The 25,799-nt window shown below is 44.1% G+C and overlaps 4 protein-coding genes across 6 annotated transcripts; 2 read left to right on the top strand and 2 right to left on the bottom strand.

The window, feature by feature from the left end:
• Nucleotides 1-413: 413 nt before the first annotated feature.
• Nucleotides 414-5,844, bottom strand: LOC108160152 (acidic leucine-rich nuclear phosphoprotein 32 family member A). Of its 2 annotated transcripts, XM_017293968.2 has the most exons (7): nt 5,743-5,844; nt 5,102-5,525; nt 2,423-2,799; nt 2,271-2,350; nt 1,753-2,067; nt 1,444-1,686; nt 414-1,375 (listed from the first exon to the last, which is right to left on the bottom strand). In XM_017293968.2, the coding sequence occupies exons 2-7, from the start codon at nt 5,147-5,149 to the stop codon at nt 1,332-1,334; spliced, it is 1,107 nt and encodes a 368-aa protein (XP_017149457.1). In that variant the 5' UTR covers nt 5,150-5,525; nt 5,743-5,844; the 3' UTR covers nt 414-1,331. The 2 variants fall into 2 exon arrangements, with proteins under 2 accessions (XP_017149457.1, XP_017149458.1); XM_017293969.2 differs by lacking the exon at nt 1,753-2,067.
• A 1,762-nt stretch (nt 5,845-7,606) lies between these two features.
• On the top strand, nt 7,607-8,819 carry LOC108160356 (enoyl-CoA hydratase domain-containing protein 3, mitochondrial). The gene is made up of 2 exons (XM_017294323.2): nt 7,607-8,142; nt 8,192-8,819. Exons 1-2 carry the CDS (start codon nt 7,661-7,663, stop codon nt 8,568-8,570), a joined length of 861 nt encoding a protein of 286 aa, XP_017149812.1. The 5' UTR covers nt 7,607-7,660; the 3' UTR covers nt 8,571-8,819.
• LOC117185807 (glutathione S-transferase S1) lies at nt 8,811-13,144 on the bottom strand. 2 transcript variants are annotated; one of them, XM_033390696.1, is made up of 5 exons: nt 12,945-13,144; nt 10,363-10,673; nt 10,123-10,290; nt 9,910-10,052; nt 8,811-9,847 (listed from the first exon to the last, which is right to left on the bottom strand). In XM_033390696.1, the coding sequence occupies exons 2-5, from the start codon at nt 10,646-10,648 to the stop codon at nt 9,680-9,682; spliced, it is 765 nt and encodes a 254-aa protein (XP_033246587.1). In that variant the 5' UTR covers nt 10,649-10,673; nt 12,945-13,144; the 3' UTR covers nt 8,811-9,679. The 2 variants fall into 2 exon arrangements, with proteins under 2 accessions (XP_033246587.1, XP_033246588.1); XM_033390697.1 differs by lacking the exon at nt 12,945-13,144 and adding an exon at nt 12,463-12,651.
• Nucleotides 13,145-16,753: 3,609 nt separating this feature from the next.
• On the top strand, nt 16,754-24,630 carry LOC108160690 (triple functional domain protein). Its single transcript, XM_017294842.2, has 8 exons — nt 16,754-17,069; nt 19,870-21,120; nt 22,593-22,691; nt 22,758-23,055; nt 23,120-23,206; nt 23,281-23,385; nt 23,446-23,580; nt 23,650-24,630. Exons 2-8 carry the CDS (start codon nt 20,309-20,311, stop codon nt 24,151-24,153), a joined length of 2,040 nt encoding a protein of 679 aa, XP_017150331.1. The 5' UTR covers nt 16,754-17,069; nt 19,870-20,308; the 3' UTR covers nt 24,154-24,630.
• Nucleotides 24,631-25,799: the final 1,169 nt, after the last annotated feature.

Below are 25,799 nucleotides of genomic sequence, written 5' to 3'. Positions count from 1 at the left end.
GAATGGGAGGGTTGCTGACATTATTTCCCGTGGGCGTGAATCGAAAATGGCTATGACCCGCAGCAGGACAACCAGTGGCTGCCACAGTCCAACCAAGAGCACATCCCTTGGACCTCCCGAGAGCGCGAGGAGCTACGGCGGAATCACCGGCGGTGGAGGTACCGACGGCAAGCGGACGGGAAAGGCGGAGAAAACAGCGTGGGCTCACGTCCTGTGTATGAACTGGCAACCTACGAGTATATTCTGTATGGTTAGTAATTAAACCACTAACAATCGAAATAACAAAAATGCAGATTAAAATTCTTTAGTTTATGTATTTCAATTTCAATGGGGGCGGGGGATTGTACAAAACACATCTGAGAAATGTATGTACATTTCGAATGGATTATGGCTAAATAAATGTGGGCCCTTCGTTAATTGTAATTGTTGCATACTCGTATTTGTTTATTAAAAGAAAATTCCGTTCTAAAACACATGCGTTTATGTAGTTTGATGTGCCTCAATCAATGAAAAACATTTCGTTTTACTTAACAGTATGTGTGGCGGGGGTGAAGAATAGAGAGATATATAATAATGGATACATATAGAGGGTAAGGTAAGGCTAGAGAGATGGATAACAATGAAAATGCTGTAAACTGTGGGCCGGACTTGCGTTCGTTTACCCGCGAATCGGGAGGGGAAAGTAGATTTCGCTTAACTTATCTACATTCAAAGAAGGAATGACTTAAGAGTTAGTTAAAAGTTCTTAGCAGTAATTGTGTAGACCGCAAAACATTGAAAAAGCTGAAAATTTTAAAAAAGAACGTAATTTTTTTTCTGATGATACAAGCAATTGGCTTTGTTTTGTGTTGTTTGTTGAAACGCTAGATGGGAGAGGATCGACTCGATCCGACAAATTGTACATAGTTCATAGTTATAGACTTTGTAACTTAATGCTAAGCAATTTTACAACTTTTTCAAGCAATTTTCCATATTGACATTTTTTACTTAATTGGAGTTGGATCCTGGCTTCGGATGAGGCTATAGTAATGTAATGTGTGTGTGTTTGTTGGTTTCTTTTCCTCACTTCTTAGTGTTTGCTTAAACATATCTCTTATTTTGTTTTGTTTTGTTTTTTTTTTTTGATTAGTACGTTCTCCATTTTCTTCTTCTTCTGTGTCTGTTTTCGATCTTGTTAGCTTACATTTTAAAGAAACAAATGTGGGTTCCTAATGGTTTTTAGTCATCTTGTTTCTATCAAAACATGATGTGTGTTGCCGTGTGTATATGTCAGTGTCGGTGTATATTTAAATTTAAAACGTACAAAGACGATACAGCGATAGATCAAGAGCTTAGCCATCGTGCTTTCTCTTTTTGCCCCTGGCTTGCGACTCATCTGTGAAATTCAGAATTTAAGGATAAAGAACCAGTTTGGTGCTAAAGACATTGCAGCAATTCACTCACCCGTCTTCTCGGGTTCCTTCTTGGAGGCATTCAGTGAAGCGCTCGACTCATTTGCTTCACCATCGGCGTCATCAATATCAGAGTCCTCCTCATCGTCATCGCCTCCACCCTCCCCCTCCTCCCAGTCGGAATTGTCCTCCTCCAAATCATCATTATACACCTCCGACAGGGAGACCTCGCCATTGTCGCCATCCTCATCACTGTCATCGCTGTCTCCATCCTCTTCGTCATCATCGCCGGAAACTGCAATGCAATAAGCAATACAAGGAGAATTGTAATTGAAAATAAATATAGGGAGACAATGCTTACAATATGTTGCATTGGCCAGATTTAAAATTGCTAAAAACCAATAGAGTAGGATTGCGAAATTTATGTTTGGGTTTCTATTTGGTCGTTGGATTGTTGCAGGGTCTGCCTCTATCACAGATTGTCGGTCTGTTGCTGCTTTCGATTCTCTCAGCTGCAATTCTTTTAAATATTCATCTAATTCGTCTACTTCAGTGTCCTCTGAGGGCGCAGGTGGTTTTTCCTGCAAACTCTTTTTCGCCTTTACGCGCTGCTCCAGCTCCTCGAGCTCGTCTAAATCGATTTCTAACCCATTCAAACAGAATGCATTGCGCTTATCTGAAAGGCGACAGAAGCTGAGGTTGAGATGCGTTTTGTGAAGACAGATGGAAGAACCGATTTCGAGACTAAGCACCATTTTGTATCATAATAATTTAGCGATAACTAACTGAAGTCGGACAATGAAAACAAATATGTATGACAGATCTTGATGGTAGGTCTGTAATCTCCCCACTTCTTTATCTACATAGCTATATACACACCTTCTTCCTCAGAATCGTTCCCGTTGACCTCTTCATCGTCGTCTCCCTCCGACTGCGCCTCCTCGTCATTACAATCAAAACTGGAATTAAAGTATTGAAGTTGGTTAATTAATTATCTTTGCAAAAAGGAGATGGGCCAATCCGATACTAACCCATCCAGAAAGTTTAACGATGGCAACATCTTGAATATCTTCTCACGATAGTTATCCACTTGAGTGGCATCGTTATTAAACAGATCCAGTACAGCTAGACTTTTGAACTCCTCCAAGGGCTTCAGTGTTTCTAGGTCCTTTATTTTATTCCCAGACAGATTCAGATACTGAAGTTCGGGGCTGGTGGTCAGATAGTTGAGGCCGCTTGAAATCCTATTGTCGGACAGCTCCAGCTTCTTCAGATTGGGCAATTTGGGGAAACCTTTCAGTGTGGTGAGGCCCACGTTGATCAAACTCAGTGATTCTAAGGCGGTGTACTCATCTGTAAGGCCAACAATGCTTGTACTACGGCAGTTATCCAGGTTCAGCTCTGTGATCTGTGGTCGGTCCCGGAAAAAAAATGTACAAATAACAGTTAGAAAGAAACGAATTTCATATTTGTCTATCGATAGTGCGATATACATAGATTACACGACTATTTAAATCCTGAATCGCTCATTGGCTAACGAAAGAAGCATAATACAAAAAAATATGGTTGGATTCGAAAATTCGAAATTGATTTTTACAAAACTTGGTTTGACGTTTCCTCGGGAGAAACATCCAAGTTTTCATTTTCATCGATTCGAATGAATTACAACCCTAGTATCGATAGAAAGTACATCGATAATAAACCAGCGGCACCTCTACATTTCAGTAGCGCCGCCATGTCTGTGTGAACGTGTGCAAACGCAGGAAGAAAAAAAAATGAAGAACAATACATACGCAAAAATCGATCAAACGCAGAGAATTTTTTTTTTTAAATGTAAATCTGCCGTCATTAGCATAATGCACTAAATGGCGTTACTGCGAAAAGATTTGGGAGTGCTGCGTGAATCATTTTGCAACAAATTGCGCATCAGGGCCACAACCCAGAGGCAGAAAAGTGGCAACGCGCGTTTATGTAACATATCTTGCATGCGTGTGTGTGTGTGTGTATGTCTGTACGTGCGAGTGTGTGAGTGCGAGCGTACACGCCGCCAGGCAGAATGCGCAAAGAGCAAACAAAATGCTGATATCATGACAAACAAATGGATTTAAATGTAGGGGAGGCTGGGGTACGAGAAGGCAATAGCAGCCACAACATGTTTGACAGTGACGTAGTATGTAGTTGTTGCGCCTCTGTAAGCGTTTAGTTATTTCTGCCCTATGGCTCTGATTGATAAGCAAAGAATACGCATTGCATCTGCGTACGGGAGAGCATTTGAGGCTGATCCGGTCAATTTAGATTACACAATTATCGCTTGCAACAACAACAACACAGAGGTCTATCTCTTTTATCCGTCTCTTTCCTTCTGCCGGCGAAGCAGTTATGTAGCTAAATGACCTCCCTCGCTTCAAGCCTTAATTTTGCTTCAGATTGCATGTGTGTGCGTATGCGTCGCTGCTGCTTTTTTTCATGATGCTCGTGGTGGTAGCCACTGGGCTGCAGTGTGGGTGGTTGTGGGAGGGCTGTCCACTTATTGAGTAGGCTTGCCAGAGCGCATGTTTATTAATGAGCAGCAAAAAGTCAAACGGACAGACCAGACTTTGTCTTTCTTGTGGTGCAGGCCCGAGCGAGAGAAAGCTATGCGGTATGCAGGTGTAAACAAGGAATAGAGAGCGGCGACAGCCGGATTTGTAAAGTGGACAAGAGAAGGTGGAGGCGGCGTCGAGCATAAAAGTATTATGACTGCGCAGTCAATATGTGTATGCCTCCCTGCCATCCATGTCCAATGCTAGATGTGTCGATTATTTTGTGCATACGTTTCTTGGCGTGTGTATGTACGGGATTGTGTGTCTTTTGTGCGTATTTGTGTACGTGTGTGTGCGTGGTTGATTCTTGCGTATGGATGATGCGCGCTATAATGTTGTTATAGATACATTTTGGTATCAAATAACCTGAAATTACAACATGCAGCACACGTACACACACACAAACACACTCTCCTGTTGAAGTGTTTGTCACAATTGAAGGCCGGCAGAACAATAGCAACAACACGAAAAGCCACAGACAGAGCAACAACAAGCAGCAGTAGCAGCATTGCCAGCTGTCTAGATTACCGAACTTCAGGTGCACACACGATCGGCGGCACTGATTTGCATACATACATATACATATACACATAAACATAGAGTAGATGTAGACACACATGCACACATGCTCTCTAGGTTTTCCTATTACACGAAATAATTGGTAATTGTAAAGGAAAGGTGCAGTTTTGAACAAAAGCAAAGGCGCAAAATTGCGCGCACATGGCAACACTGTCCGGCATCACATACATAAGTACCTACATACGTACGTACACACACGACAATCTCATGTGTGTAGAATTTGCTTATGGCGATCAATTTTTTCGTTCGCCTGCTCGTTGTTGACGATGGATGTCGCTTCTGCTGCTGCTTCTTCTTCCAGCAATCTTTTTTATATGGCGTCGAGTCGGGCGACATCGACACAAATTGAAACTAGATTTACATGATGGCGTAGTTGCTGTAACTGCCCCGCTGCTGCTGCACTGCTGCCATACACACATACACATAGGACAAACACAATCACAGAGACGGACACGGAAAAGGGAATTTGAATGAAAATTTTTGTGTAATCACAAAATGTAAAGGATTTTTGCGCGGTTTTCGGCTGCAAGCATATAACAAACAACTCACCTGGTTCGCCTTCCGTGCTCGCCGCTCCAACTCTATTCTCTTCTCCATTGCAGAGTGCGGCTTGGCTGTTGGGGTTTCCTGCTGGGCTTTCACGCCGCTTTACGCTGAACTTGTTTATTATTTTTTGGTAGAAGCGTACACTTTTCGCTCAGCTCGCGCTCGTGTCACTCCAACCAAGCTCTCAGAAATGCCAAAGGATACACTAATACTCGCACAGGCGTCGGTGTTCTGTGTGTGTCCCTACTAGAGCGCACGCACCAAGGCAAGACACGGTCCTCGACGTCACACAAACACTCACACACACACCTTGCAAATTTTTCTTTTTTGTGTTTCTTCGGTATTTTATTTTTGATGCCGCCACCGCTGCCGCGCGATACTGAGTGTATGTGCTGGTGTAGGTGTTTGGTGCTGCTTGGGCCTAGCGCTGGGAAAATGTATTAAAGAAAATTGGTTACTAACTTGGAATATTATTAGATTTTTCAAACCACTGCAAATTCGACTACATTTTAACGCATTTCACTCGATTTCAGAACATGACGCGCTCTTTCAAGCCGCATTTTTTTCCCGAATTCGGATGAATATTTTATTGAAAACACTTCTTCCGGCTAAAAACCTAGCCGCTAAACTGGACCCTAACTCACCTCGTGTTGTAGAATATCCCAGTAGTTAGAATAAATTTTTAATTATATTTTTCAACCAAAGAAGCAACACACGCTAGCAGTGCAGTGTGACCGTCGCTTATGGATAAGACCATCAAAAATATACCGTATCGTTTTAAAAATATACCGTAAATATACTGACGAAGTCAAGTTCTGTTATACATATTCCTCGTTTTTGATATTCCGTCGAATATTACTAGCTATATAGAACATTTAGCCATGCCATCATAATTTTATACGATTGATGAATCAATTTTCTATTTAACTGGTGTATTCTTATTACTTGCTTTTATTGCATTTTGCGTAAAAAGAGGTTTTAGCGAAATAATTCAAACAAAAAACAAGTAGCGAAATAGGTCAATCAAAACAAACGAAAAAGGAAATTGCTCAATTTTGATATTCCATTGAATAATGCTGACTAACTAAATCTCTCAGCAATGCCCACATAGTTTTGTCCCATTGATGAATAAAATTTCTACAAGATGGGATAGTTTTTAATCCTTGCTTTTATTGTATTTATTGTAAAAAAAGATTTAAACGAAAAAGTTCAACAAAAAAAGAGTCGCTATATTGCGTGTAAGCCGTAATATATGCCTTTGTATACCCTATTTTGTTAATTTTATATAAAAGTATAAATATTGATATGAAGATAAAACGTAACTAATAAACCCCTTTTCTCAAATTGACATTTTTTAGACATATTCATGTATATGATGAGTGATGAGTATATGATCTCGATCCTGATACCTATTCTTGATCTCTGCCAGAAGACAATAAGCTTTAAAACATCGTTGAAATATTGAAAATAATATTAAATAATATTGAATAATATTAAAATATATTGCAAATAAATTGTTTTTGCCTGGGATGACAAACATATTCTCAATTCTATAGCATCCATTCCCCCAGGGTATGTGTGCATGGAATGGGACTCATGGTTGTGAACCGGTTATTACAGATTCTACCCGATTCAAATAAATACCAAAATATACCGTCTCATTTAAAAAATGTACCGTAAATATACTGACGAAGTCAAGTTCTGTTATACATATTCCTCGTTTTTGATATTCCGTCAAATATTACTAGCTAGCTGGGACTCTCAGCTCTGAACTCATAATTTTATCCGATTGATAAATACATTTTCTACAAGACTGAATCATTTTAAGTACTCCCTTTTATTAGATTTTTTTTAAATTAGGGCTTAAACAAAAAAGGTCAACAACAATTTCCACTAAATTAATTTTTTTTGCATGGTAACTACACGTTAACTGCATAGTTAATACTTGCTTGCTACACTTTTATGTAGTTATTAACAGCGACACCTGAAGGTGAAATGTGTAAGCTTGAAAATTGTTGGGCCCCAAGCGCCAGTGTGAAAACCCTCCGTATCCACTTTTTGATGACATTTTTCCGTCACTTTTGAAAAAATTGAGATCAGGAATTCGATGCTGATCACGAATTTGAATTGGATGTGGTCTGGGAAATGGCTCTAAATTCTCTTCTTCTGAAATCGATAAAAGGTTTTCCTTTAGAATGATACACAAATTCAAACTTTTAACGTCTGTGTTTTACTTTGTTCTTGCCTTATTTTGTTCGCTCGCGAAATAGGCTTTAATGTTTACGTTTGGAGCGAAGTAGAAAAGAAACAGGTAATAAATTAATATATGTATTTTTAAAACAAAACAGTTTTCTTTTTTTAACTGAACAGTTATTGTTTCCACCGATTCCGACTTTATACGGCACAATTCACGAACGATCACGAGTAAAGTCCGCCAGCCCGCGAGGTACTTGAACATATCCACTTGCTACATGGGAACTACACAGAGACGTAATTATCAACAGTGCCACCTGACAAAAAGTATATAGCGGTCAGCTGTTTGGCAACTGAAGTCAAATCCAAATGTTTCGTAAATTACAAGTTAAAACCGTCAGATATGCAACAAGTGGTGCATATGGACAGGTCTTTCGTCTTGCCAGCAGCCAAAGCCAAGCTCCACAGCTGGTTCTGGTCAAGGAAGCGAACGGAGTGCGAGAGATAACACTGAATTATCCTCGCACATTGAACTCCCTCTCGATGGACATGATGTGTGCCCTACAGAATGCCCTAGTAAAGGACAAGGATGATGTGAAACTGCGCTGTGTCGTGCTCTCGGCAAATGGCAAAATCTGGTCCGCTGGCCACAATCTCAAGGAACTGCACGGCAACCCGGAGATTCAGAGGAGTGTCTTCCAGAAGCTCACCGACATCATACGCGACATACAGCTGCTTCCGGTGCCGGTGATAGGTAAGGTGAATGGTTATGCGGCTGCAGCTGGCTGTCAGCTTGCAGTCTCGTGCGACATTGTAGTCTGCTCCAAGACCAGCAAATTCTCCACGCCGGGGTAAGCGATTAAGCTATTCAACGTGCATGTAATCATTGCATCTTTGCAGAGCTGGCGTGGGCGTCTTCTGCTCGACTCCTGGTGTGGCCATTGCCCGTGTGATGTCGCGTCCCAAGTCTGCGTACATGCTGATGACTGGCTTGCCCGTTACCGGAGAAGAGGCGTTCATTTCCGGCATGGTGTCCAGGGTGGTCCAGGCGGAGGATCTGGACCGAGAGATCGATGAGATAACCTGTGCCATCAATGCGAAAAGCCGAGCCGTCATTAGCCTCGGCAAAGAGTTCTACTACAAGCAGCTGGCCATGCCCTTGAAAGAGGCCTATCCGGCTGCTGGCCAGAAAATGGAAGAGAACCTGCAATTGAGCGACTGCCAGGAAGGCATCGCTAGCTTCATAGAGAAGCGTGCACCCCACTGGAAGCACGAGTGATACCTGTATATCCTTTGAATCTCTTGTGACCCACTAACCAATTATGCATTTATGTAGTATTTAGGTTTACTTGAAATATATTTTTGAGCCGCTTGTTATGCAGTATGCAGTATGCACTTTGTGTAATGGAAATCGAGTTCCTTTATATGATAGACCGTTTCTTTGTTTATTTATTAGGCCATTGCAAATTAAATTCCCACAAAAGACACTCCTTCACAATGGAATAAAACGAGATCTCGTGCTTTCAAAGTGCTCATTCCTTTTTTTTTGGTGTTTTGTTTATTTAGGTGTTTGGTGAAAATATTTAATATTACAATTACAAAATTGCAAGAGTGCGTGTGCATTCGGTGTGCAAAAAAAAATTGTGGCAGTTGGGTGTCTTTTTACGATCTAATCTTTTAAATTGTTGGACTTGATAAATAATTTTGAGAGTATCCGGTTCTATTTGTTTGAGTCTTTTAACGATTTCATAAAGGGATCTTTACAGGATCAAGACGAAGAAAATTCCTGGGGGCTGACTAAAAGTGTGATGTGTGTACGAAACCAAAATGTTAAAGTGAATGTAACAATCGACGTGCAATTGTAATTGCTCAGCTTTCGCTGTAGTTGGTTAAATATTTTTCAATTGGCCTTGAGCTCTTCGCGTTTTTATAGAATACAATAGAATTGAATAAGTCTAAAAGATTAGTTCACGATATAGATTTAGAAATAGACTTAGAGTAGGCGTTTGTATGGATGCGCATAGAGTGTGTACTAGAAGTAGGCAAAAATATTATAGACTGTGCAATAAATATTATCATTTTCATTATGGTTAAGCGAACGAAAGTCGATCCGAGAGCGGATCCAATTAGATATAGATATAGCGTCATGCAAAGAGAATTATAACAGAAAAAATTAAGCAAATACGAATTATCCGTAGTGCCATGTGCTAAAAGAACTACGGGTCAACGAATCTATAGTCTCGAACGTAACCCCGTGTGAAGTACCGCCAGCTCCGCGGATCCCATTAGATCCCAAGCCAAAAGGAACAAAATGTGTGCAAAAGTGTGTATATGGTGTGTTGTTGTGCAATGTTTTTCCTTCCTCCGAACTTCGTTGGGTTGGGCCGCTTAGACCTCGGTGACGGGACGCTTCTCAATCCAGGCCTTGATAGGCTCCAAGGCATTGATGGCATCGACCACGCCACGCAGAGCCGGATACGGCTCCAGCAGATCGCGCTTCACCATGTAGTTCATGTAGTCGGTGATGCCGGCAAAGTAGACATCGGCCCAAGTCAACTAAACAATGGACATCATATCAAATGGGATATATGGGACATGTACTTCGAATTGCTACGAACCTTGGCCAAGGCCAAGTGGCCGTCGTTGTCCTTGACGGTCTGCTCCAACTTCTCCAGATAGAATGGAATGACCTCGGCATTCAGCGTGACCAGCTTCTTCTCCTTGATCTCGTCCTCCGGCTCGTACGAGACGACTGCAATTTCTATACATTAAAAATTCAAGAGTTAATCAAGGACACTGAACATGAAACTGGGGCACACATTGCTCGCTACTTAGACGGAAGTCGTTGATGGTGTCAACAACAATGTCGATCTGCAGATCCTCCCACGGAGTGGCGCCGCACAAGCCAACGGTCTTGGCCAAAAAGCGGGCCATCGAGATGCTCTGGTGCACACGCTTTCCATCCACCTCCAGCACGGGCATCTGGCCCATGGGCATAGCTGGGAATAGAGCATAGCAGATTAGAGTAGTTTAGATTAAGGATCACTCCTTTCAAACCATCAAATACTTACTCGGCTTCAGGGCTGGCCACTCGTCGCGGGTGACGCGCACATCCTCGTACTCCATGGCGCCATAGGCGAACAGATAGCGGAGTGGTTCTGCCAGGGCCTTCACATTGAAGTAGAACAGGGTATAGCTGTGCTTAATGGGCTCAGCGGGTTCGGCTGGTACCGCCTCGCCCTCGGCCGGTGGTGGGGCATCGCCTTCGGCAGCTGGTGGGGCCTCGCCTTCGGCTGGTGGGGCGGCCTCAGCTGGTGGGGCGCCCTCAGCAGGTGGTGCTTGTGCTTCGTCGGCCATTTCTGCGCTAACTCAATGCAATTTCCTGCAAAAAAACAACAAATGATCCGACTTCAGTTTCACTATATTGTGAAATATTTTCGAATTGAAATTTTTATCTGCAACTTTGTTTTTCTCACAAATGTGTTTGAGGAGGATCCTAATCGGTAGATAAGGGGAATACTACCTGATAAATGTTTGCGCTGCTGCTGACGTTGAAGTGGGTCAGAAATGTGTGAGTGATAAGAAAAGCATGTGATTGTAAAGTTATACGATGCTGTTTAGACAGATAAAGAATACGAGCAGAATAAGATTTTGCGCTGGGTAAATACCTCTACCTGGGGGTAACTTTACTACTGCGAGTATTTTTTATAAATAAAATTCTTATGGTCTGTTTTTGAGGAACGTAACCTGGGTACTTGCCTCCTCCATATATGGCTCTATCTCAAGACCACTGCAATAAATCAAGAAAGCTCGCTCATGGCAACAATTGTCAGAAAAGATAATTACCATAATACGGCAAAAAGTATACGAGTATAGACAGATATGTATGTGTACCAAGTATTTCCCTATAGACGCGCGAGCGGAAATGCATTGATTGTCCCACAGACATGGCAGGCACCAACACACCCACGCACATCAAAGAGACAGGCACCCCAGCCCGATGCTCCTCCCGCCACAAATTGTTGAGGCAAGCTCAAAATCTTTTGGGGCGTTGGCGCTGCTGGAAGAACGTTGCTGGCTTCGGAAGAGGAAGACGCCCCCTTTTTACATTTTAGTCGACAGTTTTTTTGTTCATGTGTCGGATAAATATATAATCAAACGTGGGCAGTCTTGAGGATGGGATGGGATGTGATAGAATGGCATGAGGGTTCCTCCTGTGGATGCCATGTGGAACGTAAACCAGTTTTCGATTGATTCGGTTTAAAGTCCCCCAAAAAGTACCAGATCTCTCTGCCTTTGCCATGCTTCGTTGGCAGATTTTGGCAGGGCGCCCAGTCAGTCACCAAGTTTATTTTCCCCTTCCGTGCGCCCCTCTCAGTAATTAATGCCCGATTGGCCGCCCTCTTCCGCTGCAATTTTCGATTCTCTGTGTCTCAAATTGCAACAATCGATTTGACTTTTCGGCGCTATCTGCGTCCGTCCCCCTCTCGCTTGATCCGTCAGTCTGGTCTGTCTCGCTGGCTCTTTCACACTGGTTGCCATGGCGGCTCTAATTGAATTTAATTTAGTCCCCGTCTATCAGGGGGAGGGGAGAAAGCAGATGAACGTGTTTCGGTGTCATGATTTAATTAAATTTCGGTTTTCTGATCTATTTTGGCTCTTTCATCTGTCACTTTAGCAATAAAATCGACGCAATTCGTGGGAAAAGGTCACAAAATGAAAAGAGAGTGGACAAGAAATTGATTCAGGGATTATCCAATTCTTGGGAAACGCCATCTTTCGGAACTTAATGGGTCAAGGACCTGAAAACCTGAGCGAAATACGTCACGTGCTGACTGAAATCCGGCTGTCCAGATGGACAATTCATTGGGAGACCGATTAGAGATTAGAGAGCACCTTATCACTAGAATGTACAAGTCTGGGACCCCAAAACGTATACATAGTATATAGTATGCATAGATTGGCGATAACGGATGGTCGTCACATTCAATTATCTGTTTAAGTATTTCGGAAATATTGTTTAGAGTTCAGCTTTTTTTTGGCTCGGCAAGGTATCAATTTGGGGTTATATAAGGGTGCACTCCGATAAGCCAGATGTTGATTGAATGAATCGAGTGGAATAGAATGGGATCTGGGGTTCACTATGGTTCAGATTGCTCCGATTCGAGTACCTCACGCTTCGAAATTCGTTCACGCACTCCACAGTCGACGGGGGACAACACTCGGTCGTTTCGATTCTATAATATGCTTTATTATGCAGTTCGAAGAGGGTTCTGGCTCTAGTCGATCTGTCGGTCCACACACGTCGTTGTCCTTCACATATTTGCTTGCGAATGATTCGAGTCGAGTGGCCGGCGAGGACTGTGAGGGTGCGAAACGAGTTCAAAACTGATTCGACTTCGAATCGATTGACCCACAAATCAATCAATCGGAGCCAAAAAGAATATACGCGATGGCATATCCTATATTTAGAACCGATCCAACACGAACACGTTTCGGCTTTCCGATTTCCGATTCGGCGGAGTTCGGAAAATGTTTTCCAATTTTTGGCAAGGGTAAACCTTTTTCGATTGTGCGTAAATTACATCACTTCGCGCATTCGGAGTGCCCGAAAACTGACCTCCTGGGCCAACACACTCTTTGGAATCCTTACCTCAAGATGCAGTCAAAAACTTCTGGCACTGGTCTGCCGTTCTGGGGCTGGCTGGCTATTTGGAAATTGGGCTGGGGTTCGGTTGCGGACTTGCTCTTGCTCTCTCGCTCTCGCTCTCACACGCTCGCTATCTCCCTCTCTCACTGGGATGCCAAGACACTGAACCGATCGATCAACTGCAACGATTGCACGCAACTGAGGGCCAGTAGGTGGCAGCGGTGCTTTTATATACACGCCTCACTGCTTCTTTTTGTCGCTCTCTCTCCCCACTGTAGGCACGCTCATTCTGTCACACGCTTTGACGTCCGCTTTGCGCTCTCTTCCACTGTTCCAGCTTTGGGATCCGATCATTCTGTCGCCTGTTTTGGTGTTCGTTCATTCTTTCGACCGCTATGGGGCTGTGTGGAGAGAGGCTTATTTCAGGTGTTCGTGTGTGTGTAAGCCGGCCGGTTCAGAAGAGAGAGAAAGCGTTCTTGCAGGTAATAGTAATAGTGTGTAAGGGCGTGGACGAGAGAAAGAGCTCGGGAGAGTAAAAAGTCTCTTCCGCGTAACACTTTGCGAGGGCGTTGAAATGCAATGTTCTTGCGAAATTAGTTAACATATTAACTAGTTGTTTAGTTTAGCATTGTATCTACCGCAGCTGGGAAGACAGCCCCCGATTTGGCATTCAATTCAGGCGACTCTCAAAAGTTCACTTAGATTGTTCTCTCTCCATTCTTTCGCTCTTCTGTTCTGGGCTTCTTCTTCTTATGAAAGCTGTGTTTCTTGGACCATCTAAACTTTTTGTTGGCCTTCAATTATGAACCAATTATGAATAGTAACCGAAAAAGGAGGCAAATATTGATTTGGGCTTTTAGTGGATGAAGTTTGCTTAGGTTACGGTTTAAACAATAGTTTAAACAACGAAAATTAAACAATAAATGCACAGAGCACAGCTTTTGAGAAATAATAAAGTACAAATGTGATCCACATCTTTCTCCTCGCACGCAGGTTATCTGCTCTCTTTCTTCCGTTTTGGGGGTCTTTTCGGGAGCCAGCTTTAGCTGTCTCAAAAAACGAATCGCTTTGTGGGCTTCTATTATGAGCCAATTATGAATATTAGCTAAAAATAGATTCCCTATTTGTATTTCACTGAAAATTTTTAGTATAGGTATTCTCTAAGAAGTTCACTTAGTTTGGTGCCTTCCATTCTGTCTCTTGCTCTTAAGATTTTTTATATGCTGGGATTTTGGATCAAAACAAACTCTAGGAAAACAAGGAAGTTCAACAGGATGTCCCACACTCACGCACATGCGATCCCTCACACTTATTGTAGCAGAAGTTTCCACAGTAGGAAAAGCTGCGCCAGCTTTTTATTAATACAAACATTTAATGAGAAATCGAAGCAATCTGATCCATCAGAAAATTTGAAACGCCAGCGGGGGTGCTGGTTGCTGGGTGCTACAGCCAGTCACTGATTGTCGCGAATCGAATGTTGGTTTTCCGACGACGGCGACCGTAAGGCGGGGAAATTCGAGTGGCTCTCAGGCGCCTGATTATGTGGGAGGCTTCTGGTTCGATTCTTGTCAGCCGATCTAGTCTGTGTGCTGCTGTGGGAGGAAAAAATAGAACCGTAAGGGCGCCCTGCAAATGAGTCAAAGTTGCCTTCTTTGCAAATTAAAATTGTTTGGCCCGAAAACAGCCCAGAAAACTTAATATGTATGGCTAAGAATGTTGGAGTCCTTTTCCAAAGATCAAGGATATTTTTCGGATCACAGGAAGCCATGGAAGCCACATGGCCCTCACAAATCTGTCTACAATTAGCACAGAAAGCAAAATTAGGTGCACATTTGAACTTCGCGCCTACAGAGATGAGATGAGATCGATAACATTAAAAGAGGCAGCGGAAACGATAACATAATATCGAACAATATCAAAATGATCGAGTGTTCATATTCGAAAATATCGAATTTAGTATTGACTATTCAAATTGTCACCCTGACACAAGCTGAAATGTCTGAAACATGTAATGTAAAAAAGTAAGTTCCAACTATGTCATCATGGAGCGCCACTGCGCCGCCAAGTAGCAGGTTCTTGTTCGCTGTCAACGTGTGGGTGATACGCCAGCCATGACCGTTTTCATAAAAAAAGACGACCGAATGGATTCAATTGTGCCGTAAGATCTTGAGCACTTTCCGGGCGCCAATGTGGAAGGAGCTGCAATCCAACTCACGCACGCCCGCGGTTTCAGCGGCTCTTAAGGGAAATGCTGCTCAACCTGCTTAAATTATATCGAATCAAATGGATTAAATTACTGAGCTATGCAAGCGGATACCGTTCCTATGGCAGTACCAACTGTTCTACCAACTGCAGCAAGGTACACTAACTTTTTTATCATAATATAACCCAAACTAAAAATGGTGTCGATGGCCAAAAGCCAGAATTTAGAAAGTTTCGTTGATCCAAAAATATTGATTGTCCATAAAAAAGATCACCAGTAAAACCATCACCTAAAATTAAATGATCAATACACAAAGAATGACATTTGGTAGAGGATTAACAGTTCATATTTATTATATATGGCCAAAATAATCTCCTAGGTGTCTCTCTCATACATTTATGTATGTATGTATATTTGGGTTGTACTTTGGGTTCTACCCGAAAATATTTAAGTGTGTGCAATCGCGTGGGACTCCCCCCAACCAAGGCAGTGTCGGGGCGGACTGACTTTTATTTGGGAACTTTTCATTGAAATACGTTCGAAAATGTGCAAAGATAAGCAGAAAATAGTAGTCGCTGAAAACTGAACCAAAAGACCAACAAAGAACCCCCCAGAAAGCGTAGACAGGGCTCAAATCGAGCTAAACTCCATGACAAATGGCCAATTGGTGCGACTTTAGTGCGACTGAGACTGTATACTGCGCCGTGTGTTGGCGTTTTCGATTGGGGTACCTGAGAGCAGCGTGAAAACCCGGCCCGATAAGATACGACAATCATTTCCGATAAGGCAGAAATTTCAAACACGTTGCCAGAGGTGCGAGCGCACAGTCGAGTGAGAAATTAAGAAGAAAGTTGGCGAAACTTAACGGCCAAGCATATGTTCTCTTTGATCGTGAATTATTTTATTGGTATGCCTCGTATTTTACAGCGCAGTGAAAACGATTCCGGGTCGAACCTATAAAGTTATAAACTCTTTCGTTATCAGGAGATAGCTCTTCCTGTCTGATTCCATTTCGATGCAATCTAGACCATCTCAGTTGTAAAGGTATCTGCCTGAAACTATCATTGGGAGTTGTCAGGGTTTGATTCATACTTTTCCTGTAAAATAATTGCAACTACGGGCTATAGGAAATGTCTCCACAGGCGCAAATCCCTTCTTTCCAATTCGGAGAGCTGCTTGGCCTAGACTAATTTGGAATTTGTGCCGCCTGCACTGCACTGACATTGCACAAATGCAGCAACAACAGAAAAGCGTGCTGCAGAGGGGCCAGGCAGTGGAACAAAGTCACATTTTATCACAATAGTTTACTGTGGAAAATGCGACACAGAATGAACGGAAAGACCGCTAGGCCCCACGAGAGGGAGCGAGAGAGCACAGAGTCTGGGCTGCAATCGCAATCTAAATAATAAAAAGCGAGCCATACAAATTATTATAACTAACTCGCAAAAGCAAACAGTTAAAACAGAGAGAGATACAGACAGAAAGAGAGAGAGTGGGGGAGCGAGACCGTGCCAACTGGCAGAGAGAGCAGTCGACGCTGATCAAAAGAGAGTCAGTGCCGCCGCTCGCACACGCTGCTCTGCTGCACTGCGAATGTCGGCGACGCGGCCACTCCACAGTGCGAATTCAAATGCACAGGTGAGCGAACGTTCCCCTGTCTGTCGTTTGTCGTTTGTCTTTTTTTTTGCGTTTACCGTTCATCGTTTATCGCTGCGTCAGAGATCGTCGCCGTCTCTGTCTCTGTCTGTCAACCGCGTCAAGAACTGTTACCAGTCGAGCGTGTCAGAGCAGCACCATTGTAAATATTGCGTATACGCCGCGTCTGCTTCGCCGAGCCCGTGACCTTAAACTAACACAAAGTATCCGAGAGCTCCCCATACATACAAGCCATAAACGGACCATAACCGCTTAGAGCCCCTCATCATGTAAGTGTCAAAAACGATTGAATGCGAATACGAAAATGCGGATCTGAGACTCGAACAACGCTATCGAAATACGGGAGCCATGCACGCGCTTACAAAAACTGTCTCATTAACACGTGCCCACAAATTATGAAATGTGCAAAATATGAAAATCAAACTGGTATACAAATTATAGTGGAAGAGCTCTCCACTTTTCGATATTACCTATTTGTTTCCCATATTTCTACAAAACTCGTATCATTTGAAATACGTTTATTTGTATTTTTCGGTGTATGTACATATATTCTCCCGTGCCATTCCGTATCAGTAGCGAGTTTTTCCCACTTTTAGCTATTATCGTGTTTGCTTTTTGTTCATTATTTGTATCATTGTTATCGGCTGACTCGCACAAAAAAACACCTGGAGAACATTTGCTCTGGTCGTTTGGTTGGCAGAGAGAAATGTACGAGTAATGGTGGGCGAAAGCCCATCATTAAATTGCAGCTCCATTCAAGGTTTCTTTACTCGTACTCTACATTTCCATATCTTTTCAATTGATAAGAATCATTTAGATATCCCACCATTTACGATTATCAAGAAGTGCACCGGATATTCCTGGAAATAGTTCTAAGACTTACGAGTATTCAGAGATTAGGCAAAACGAGATAGAGGTAGAGGTGCGCAGACGTATAGAGCAAAGGCTACTCGACCACCTTGCACTCAAAGCAATCCAATAAACCTTTGTTCAATAAATCATTTTACAGTCAATTAACTGTAGAAATGTTCTTCAAATCGGGTACACTGATATGTACGTGCTACCCCTCAAGCTACCTACCAGTTTATTCCAGTTGCCCAAATAATCAGCAATCCTATACACCTTTCCAATCAGTTGCAGGCGCTGGGTATTCAGACTCAGAACACAATGGAACTTGCATGCGACGACACGAAATGACCAATTAGGCGGCTATAACCAGTTAAGAGATCTATAAATAAGTGTTGAAAAATCCCCTCGACTGAATAAAGAAAAAAGTGAACCGATTATGAATGGGAAATAACTCTTTAACCGACTTTGACCTAGTCCTATCAAACTACGTATCCAGTTCTATAAAGTAGAGCCCTTTAGAGTGAGTCAGTGAAGATAAGAATAGTCACGGCCATAGGGCAACCGGTAGAAGTTGTATTACCTGAGGGGAACACACTCTCTGCCACCACTCTGGCACCTGGAAGTGGTTCAGTTAAACGAGAGACCGCCATGGTATAACCTCTAGATAACTATTTGCCCTCCGATTAGATTGTTGGCAAGGAGCGATAGGACTCTGATGAGCCGACTGTCACTATCTGTTTATCAAAATGGGTCATAAATGATATACATATATGTATGATTGTGGGCCTCAATCACGGCTGAATGTTATATTTAATGCTGGACACGATTACAATAAAGTGCAATAATTTTGTTTGTCCCAAGAGGGTGGAAGCCGAAAGGTCCGGATAGTAGCGGAAGAGAACTCAAGTTCAAGAGTGTGATTGGGTGACGGTTGGGTGGCGTCAACAACTTATTTTAATTTATCATCATCAGAGAAGGATCTTTTAGGCAGTTCGGTGACGAGTCCGTGTTGGTCACTCTGGGTCAAGCCAGGGCGAAGGTCGACGAGGCTACGCACTTGGGGTAATTGGTTGATTGTCAGGTTCTCGTTCTTGGCCAAGACGAGGGTAATGTCGTTACAGGAGCCAGGCCTGCCTAGAGCTTTGAGCTTTTTGTCCTCCATTATGACATATAGAAAATTATTTACTCGATACCAAAATTTTTGGTCAAAAATATCGAGGAAAATTCCGGAAAAACTAGTCTGTCTATTCACTGCGAGTTGTACGAATGGAATGGGAATAGATGGGTAGAACTGACAATTCCCAGGCAACATTGATGGGGAGAAAAGGGCTTATGTGGAGCCCATTCAAATCCGAGTCGATTCCGGAATTGAAAGATGGCATTTTAGTGACTTTCTTTTGTGGAAGGGAACGCCGTACTTCCTCCTATACGCTCGTATCAGCCCGCTCGCTCTTCATTTGCTTTTTGTCGTGCCTCAATTGCGGTTTCAGTCGCTTTGTACTTGTTTTTGCCATTCCATGGCAATAAAGCAACAAAGTCAGCGTCACACATAATTAACTACCAGCCAACAGAATGTGTGACTACGAGTGTGCATATAGCGGTCTACCTGTCTTTCTCTTTCCCACTGTCGCTCTGCCGATCTGTCTGTCCGTCTCTGCCACGAACCTCAGACAACTTGACGTCATTTGTCATCTAAATATAGATATAAGTAAATCGCTTGTATCTTATAGTTAAACTTTGAGCAAACCTATACATATGCACATGCTTAAAGGCGATTATCGTTTGGATTCAGCGGAACAGCTCTTTTTTGTACAGTTTTTTGTATAATCATAAGGTGTATACGCTTCCTGAATGCCTTGTGGGAAAGAAATGCTAGTCATAGGTCTGAAATGACTTGCTTTGAGACTGGTACCAGAAGTTCCCCTTCCTTCAGAATGACGAATGACATTTTTTACGTTTGAATGCACAGGATAATTTACACGTTGTACAACACTAATCGATAAGTCAGCGAAGTGTCGATCGTCTGGTTAACGCCTCGTTAATCCCTTCCCTTCTCATTCTTGATGCGCTCACGTACAGCCCTCGAGTGACTGTTCAGTTTCCCCCCAAGTACATGTACATGTCTAATTGCGAGTACTTCTCTAGACTCAAATTTTGTATTTATTTAAAATAATTGAGCGACAAATGGCTTTAATTACGAATTTCATTTCCCTTTTGCAGCGCAATAAAGCAACGAAATAAGAATCAAAAGCAAAGGCAAAGGCAAAATCGCGAAACAGACACACAGGAGAGATACGAATACGTATTTCAACACGAAAAAAAACAAAAATAAAAAACGCAAAAATAAGATAAAAAAATATATACGACTATATGTACTGTCGTTGCGGTGGAAACGATGACAAAAAACAAAAGTAAATAGCCCGTAATAAATGCTGAATTCCGCTGGAGAGTAGCGGGCGAATTCAAATTCACTCACCAAAAAAAACCCCCCCCCCCAAGGCTATTAAATTGTGATAATTCCAGCTAAGAGAGTAACGGACAAGTAAAGAGAGTACGTACGGAAATAAAGAAATAAAGCAATTACGATAAGTCTTATCAGAGACCCACTGCCGCGCCCGCTCCCACACCCACACCAACTAGGCACCGAAAGAAACCAAAAATGGCCGACCCCGATCTCAGTCCGCTGCCGTTCCGTCGCGAGCGCAATCTCAGCAACCGAAACTTCAACAAGCGCAACTCTCGTCGCCGCATCAGCCAGCAGGCGGCGGAGCAGGAGCGCCACCCCAGTACCAACATGGACGCCGACGGTGCCAGACAACGCGACAGTGCCGTGAGCAGCAGCTCCAGCTCATTCCAGCTCTCCTACTCGGTCAACTCCGATACGGAGAGTGCGTTCCAGCGTCGCTCTCTGCTCAAAATGCGCGAGCCCGAGGTAGAGGTGGGGGGCGAGAGCGCGCCCCAGACACCCATGACACCCACAACGCCAGATCCCGCGTGGCTCGATGTCCGCCAAAAGGTGCAGCGCTTCGAGACGCTGAAGACGACCATTGGATACCTGCGCCAGGAGAGGCATAGCCTGAAGTTGCTCGAGAATCGCCGCCATCCGTCATTCGAGGACCATGCGGGGGAGCACAGGACGCCCCCGGCCACACCACCGCGACGCATCCGCCTTCCTGGTCTGGCCGGCAGTCGGAGCAGCTCCATACCCAGCACTCCAGGCACCACGAGTAGCAGCATTAGCGAGGTGCGCTCCGAGGACGAAGTGGACCAGATATCGGACTTTGAAACGGATCCACATGCAACCAGGGAGTACGTACTCGCCGAGAGCGCCTCCGAGGTCTTGCCCAGCCATGCCGTAGATCCCGAAGATGAGTCGAGTAACCAGCAGGTGCAGCGTTCGATCAGCGTCGATCAACCAGCGGCGAGCCACACATTGCCGCTGCAAATGCGCAATGATCAGGACTTTCCAAGGTGAGTGATAAACAGAACTGCGGGGGGCAGAGATAGTTGCACCAGAGAAAGTTTTCTATGTTTCCTTGGCCCTGCCCGACACTGAGGGCCAACTGGGCAGGGCAGCCTTCCACAGTGTTGATTAAGTAGATTTCGCGGTCGTTGAGCTTCCTTTTTGGTGTCAGAATCCAATTATGCGAGTTTAGCCATATAACCGCAGGCATTCAATGCTTTCGTGCATCGCCGTTGAGGCTTAATTGGCAAAGTGTTAATTAAGTTTTGGAGCACTTTTCGCTAACCGGTTTGCCGCTCGCTGGAAATGCCCGCAAAAGGGGTGCCGCCAACTGGCCTAGCAGCTTGCTGTGGCCGAGAAGTCATTCCAGAGGGTATTTACTTTTGGGAAATGTGTAAAAATTTGTAAAATGTATCTTTGGAAATCGGTTGGCCCAAAGCAGCTGCAGCTAGAACATGAATGGTCCAAAGAAAGAGGAGGCACCACAGGAGCCGGCACGAAGCGAGCCCGACCCCACCGAGGGGCAGCATGCGACGGAGGACGGAAAAGAGGAGGTGCAGAAAGTAGAGCAGGATCAACAGCCGTTGAGGAGGAACGTGTCCATGGCAACGGGGACCAGGGACGATCCATTCCCATCGAGAAGAAAGCACAAAAAGAAAGAAGAGAAGCTGAAGGGGAAGGCGGATGAGTCAGTACCCTTGGCGAAAAGGACCTATCCCAACGCCAACGAGGACGACGAGGACGAGAACGCGAATGAGGAGCTTGTAAAGAAAGATGTGTACGAGCGGAGAAGGAGCGAGAAGGAGCTGCCAAACAGTCGGAGAAATTCGCTTGTGAGAACTTCTCAGAAGAGCAATGTGACTATGGCCGATTCTACGTCCACAGAGGATATGGAACCCACACCGAAGAGAATGACAAGTGATTCGTTTTATCAATGGCAAAGGGCGTCCTCAATCTCGATGCCGGTGATGGAGAGCTGTGCGGAGGGGGTCAGTACTTACCATCGAAAAAGTCGCCTTGAGACTATTTGCCAGCTTTCGAAAGTTTTTCATGTGTTCTAGCTGACGGGCTTCATAGTGACTGCCCTGGCCATGTCCATGCTCATCATGCTCTCGTGGTTCCTCATCATGCAGCTGGACTTCATGCTTCACTGCGTTACGGCCATTTGGCAGGCATTCGAAAGCGCTCTGGAAATCTTTGACTCTAAAAAGACGATCCTGCGGCAGATTTATAAGTCCGACTAGATCCCAGTCTGAGTCATGACTCATGTAAATATGTTCGCGTACTATCATTCGCTTCTTCAGTTGCATAAGGGTGGGAGGCCACGGGGCGCTTATCAGTGGTATCTCTGCCGGTGACTCACATAGAAGCTTTGGGGGGCTTATCTGCGTAGCTACCACACACTGCCGTTGTTGTTTTTGACTGATAAACATATGTACATGGTAGATAACGAGCACTCAAGACACACAATTCTCCACAGAAACTATCGCTCCACGCCGAGACGAAAGACTGAAATCATTGGGACAACCAATCAGCATCTCGTTGGCAAATTTCACTCGCTCTATCAGCCCAAGGACGAGTGAGTATTGATCGCGAGCCTCTCCCGCGATCTGTTCTTTATATAGCTTTCATTCATGTCTTTCAGGGAGGAGGAAGTGGAAATCGAGCTGCGGGATAAGAGCGACAAGTGCGTGCATCCCATTCTGGAGGAGCTGGTCAAGACGGAGGAGGCTTATGTGAACAATCTGTACACGGGCATCGAGAACTATGGCAACATCTTTCAGCGCAAAGATCTGCCGCAGGGTCTCCGTGGCAAGAAGTACGATCTCTTCGGCAATATCGAACAGATTGCGGAGTTCCATCGCGATGAGTTCTTGCCGATGCTGCAGCGCAACAAACGTGATCTGAAGCGGTTGTTCGACGAATTCCTGCAGCTACTGGATGTAGGTTTTGGCCACAGATCTCTCAATCACCGAACTCTCTAACGTTTTTCTGTATTTTGTTTAGCAAAACTGCTTCTACGGGTACGTGATCTTCACCATGAACAAGCAGAATTCATTGAAACTCTGTGATCTCTACAAAAACTATTTCACCGTAAGTTGACCATTACTTTCGGAGTGAGTTCGTCTTACCTAATTACCGCATCCCCCCGTTCTTTGCTTCTGCAGAACATACGCCTGGAACGCGACGATAAGCTGGGCATCAATAGCTTCCTGGTGCAGCCCATCCAGCGTATGGCCCGCTACCCCCTCCTCTTGACGCAGTTCATCAATGTGAGTGGAATTCGTGGCGTCACTCCGTGACCTAGATATATCGTTGAATCCCTCTTTTAGACCTTCTTCAAGAACCGCGACATTGTCATGAAGCCGCTCATTGAGTCCTGCTGTCGCCTGGAGAAGCGACTGCGCACCCTGCTGACCACCACAAACGAATCGGAGATCATTAACGATATTGTGGGCTGCCACGAGGTGAGGGTCGTGCTCTCCCGTTCCGCTGCCCCCATCCAATCATATCTAATTGCCGCTCTTTGATTGCAGTTCAATGTCTTCTACCAGGGCAAGTTTCGCAAGGTGAACGAGTTCCAGATCTTCGATTGCAAACAGAAGCGCAGCTACCGGGCCAAGGTCTTCATATTCGACAAGTGCATCATCTACACGGAGATCAAGGGCAAGCAGCTGCTCTTCCACGGTCGCTATCCCTGCGAGCACATTGGCATCTCGGCCAAGACCAAGTCGTTCACGCTCTATTACGAGCGCCGCAAGCAGCAGGAGTGCGAATTCACCGCGGATCCGGCCCAGATCTCGCACTGGCTGGACCTCATACGGGACATGATCAACAACTACGCCAACGAGGAGCGCCAGAAGCTGCATGAGCTATACGGCCGCGAGAACGATCACCTGCATCGGAAGCCGCCCAGTTTCTCGCTCTACCGCGACTCCAATCGCTTTAGCACCGACAGCGGCATCGGCAACATATGGATAATGCCCAAGCCGGACGAGGAGACGGCCAGCAATCGCAGCACTTGGTATGCCAACTCGTAGACCATGCCCCAAAGCCGCTGTGGGATATGGCAATTAGCAAACCGATCGGATCGATATCGGGTTATGGGAGACCGGCAGTTATAGATCGGTGCTCGTAGAGAGCACCTTCCAGTCCGGAGCTGCCGCGGGCAGGGGCCCACTGGGCAATCAGCCAAGCCAAGTTATCATTGAATGTTCTTTTAAATTCGTGTTCGTTTTTGTTGCAAGCCAAATGGAAAACAAAAATGGAAAACCGAAACAAAAAACATTTCAAGTTGAAAGCTAAATCACCAAATATTTTTTTTTTTTTAGGTTTAGTAGTTTAGTTAAATTCGTAATACTATTGATGTCGCAAGGCGACTGTCAGTTTGTTGTCGTTGTTCTCTGGTGCCTAAATAATGAAGATTTGATTTTTTTTTTTATGTGAATATCGATTATGAATTATGTTTTAGTCAAGTTATAGTGGAAAATTGTATAAATAAAGTGGAACTGAACGAACCAAACTGTGATATTGTAGATGTCGCTAATCGCTAACTAAAAACGACTTCAAAGACACTCTTCCGACTGATTATCTGTCTATCTCTTGATCAGGTACATTGCTCTTAATTGGGGGAAAATAATTTACACAATATTTTACAAAAATATCAGCAGCTTCCTTCCACTTTCTCAGAGCAGAATCACACGCCTCAGAGTCGTCAAAACAAACGAATCCATCATGGAAGGTCGGTCGGTCGGTCGCACGCCATTGGCTTTGTCATGAGAGTCAGACGTGGCACAGCTGTTGGCCCTACCCTTCCACCCCTCCACCCCTCTACCGTCCAGCTGGCACATCGGTCTTAACAAGATTGTTAATGATACGACACGCCACACGGCCAACAACTTGTTTCTGGCTGGCACTTGCACCGCCTTGTGACATCACTACGAAAATGTATATAAATAAACAAATGGCGTATATAAATAAAATAAGAATTATAAACAATTATTAGTATTGTTTGCCCCGGGGCGATCTTCATCATGGGGCATGGGGATTGCTGCTCATCAAAATCTCCCTGAAATGTTCGCCGTTTATTTATAAAATTCCTCGCTTTTTTTTTGCTGTTGCCTCATCACGGAATTCTTTTGATTTTAATTGGATGGGTAGAGAAGGGGAGTGTGTCTGTCTCGCGTATTGTCTAAAAAATCAATTGTGGCTAATAAACAATAAAAACAATATAACGTGAACAAGTTGATTTGTGAAATTCGCAAATGCAAAACGACATCAGTGACGGCAATATAATAGTCGTTTCCGAATGATCTTTGTGAGATCATCGCCACAAAACTCTCACGGGATCACGATGATGATGATATGATGGGAAACGGTCAGTGCCAGAGAGGAATGCGAAGTATAGAAGGGAAAAGCTGCTAAACCTTTGAGATAGGTCCGAAAACTATTCGAGCTTTGATTTATAGACCCACTTGGAATGTCACCAAAACCCAACCAGTTCGCTCTCTCACTCTCTGCATATCACATCGCAGACCAGCCAACAAAGTTCAAGGGGAAATCAAACTTTATGATTATATGGTATGACATGGTACGGTATGGCTGGTGGCAGTAATTACAGTTATTACGGGGCCATTAACCAAAGCTCCCTAATTGGTATGCAAATATCGAATCGCAGTGGATCAAA

Source organism: Drosophila miranda, chromosome 3 (genome assembly GCF_003369915.1).
Source record: "Drosophila miranda strain MSH22 chromosome 3, D.miranda_PacBio2.1, whole genome shotgun sequence".
NCBI lineage: Eukaryota > Metazoa > Arthropoda > Insecta > Diptera > Drosophilidae > Drosophila > Drosophila miranda.
Note: the sequence above shows the minus strand (reverse complement) of the source record. Positions and strands in the feature narration are given on the sequence as shown.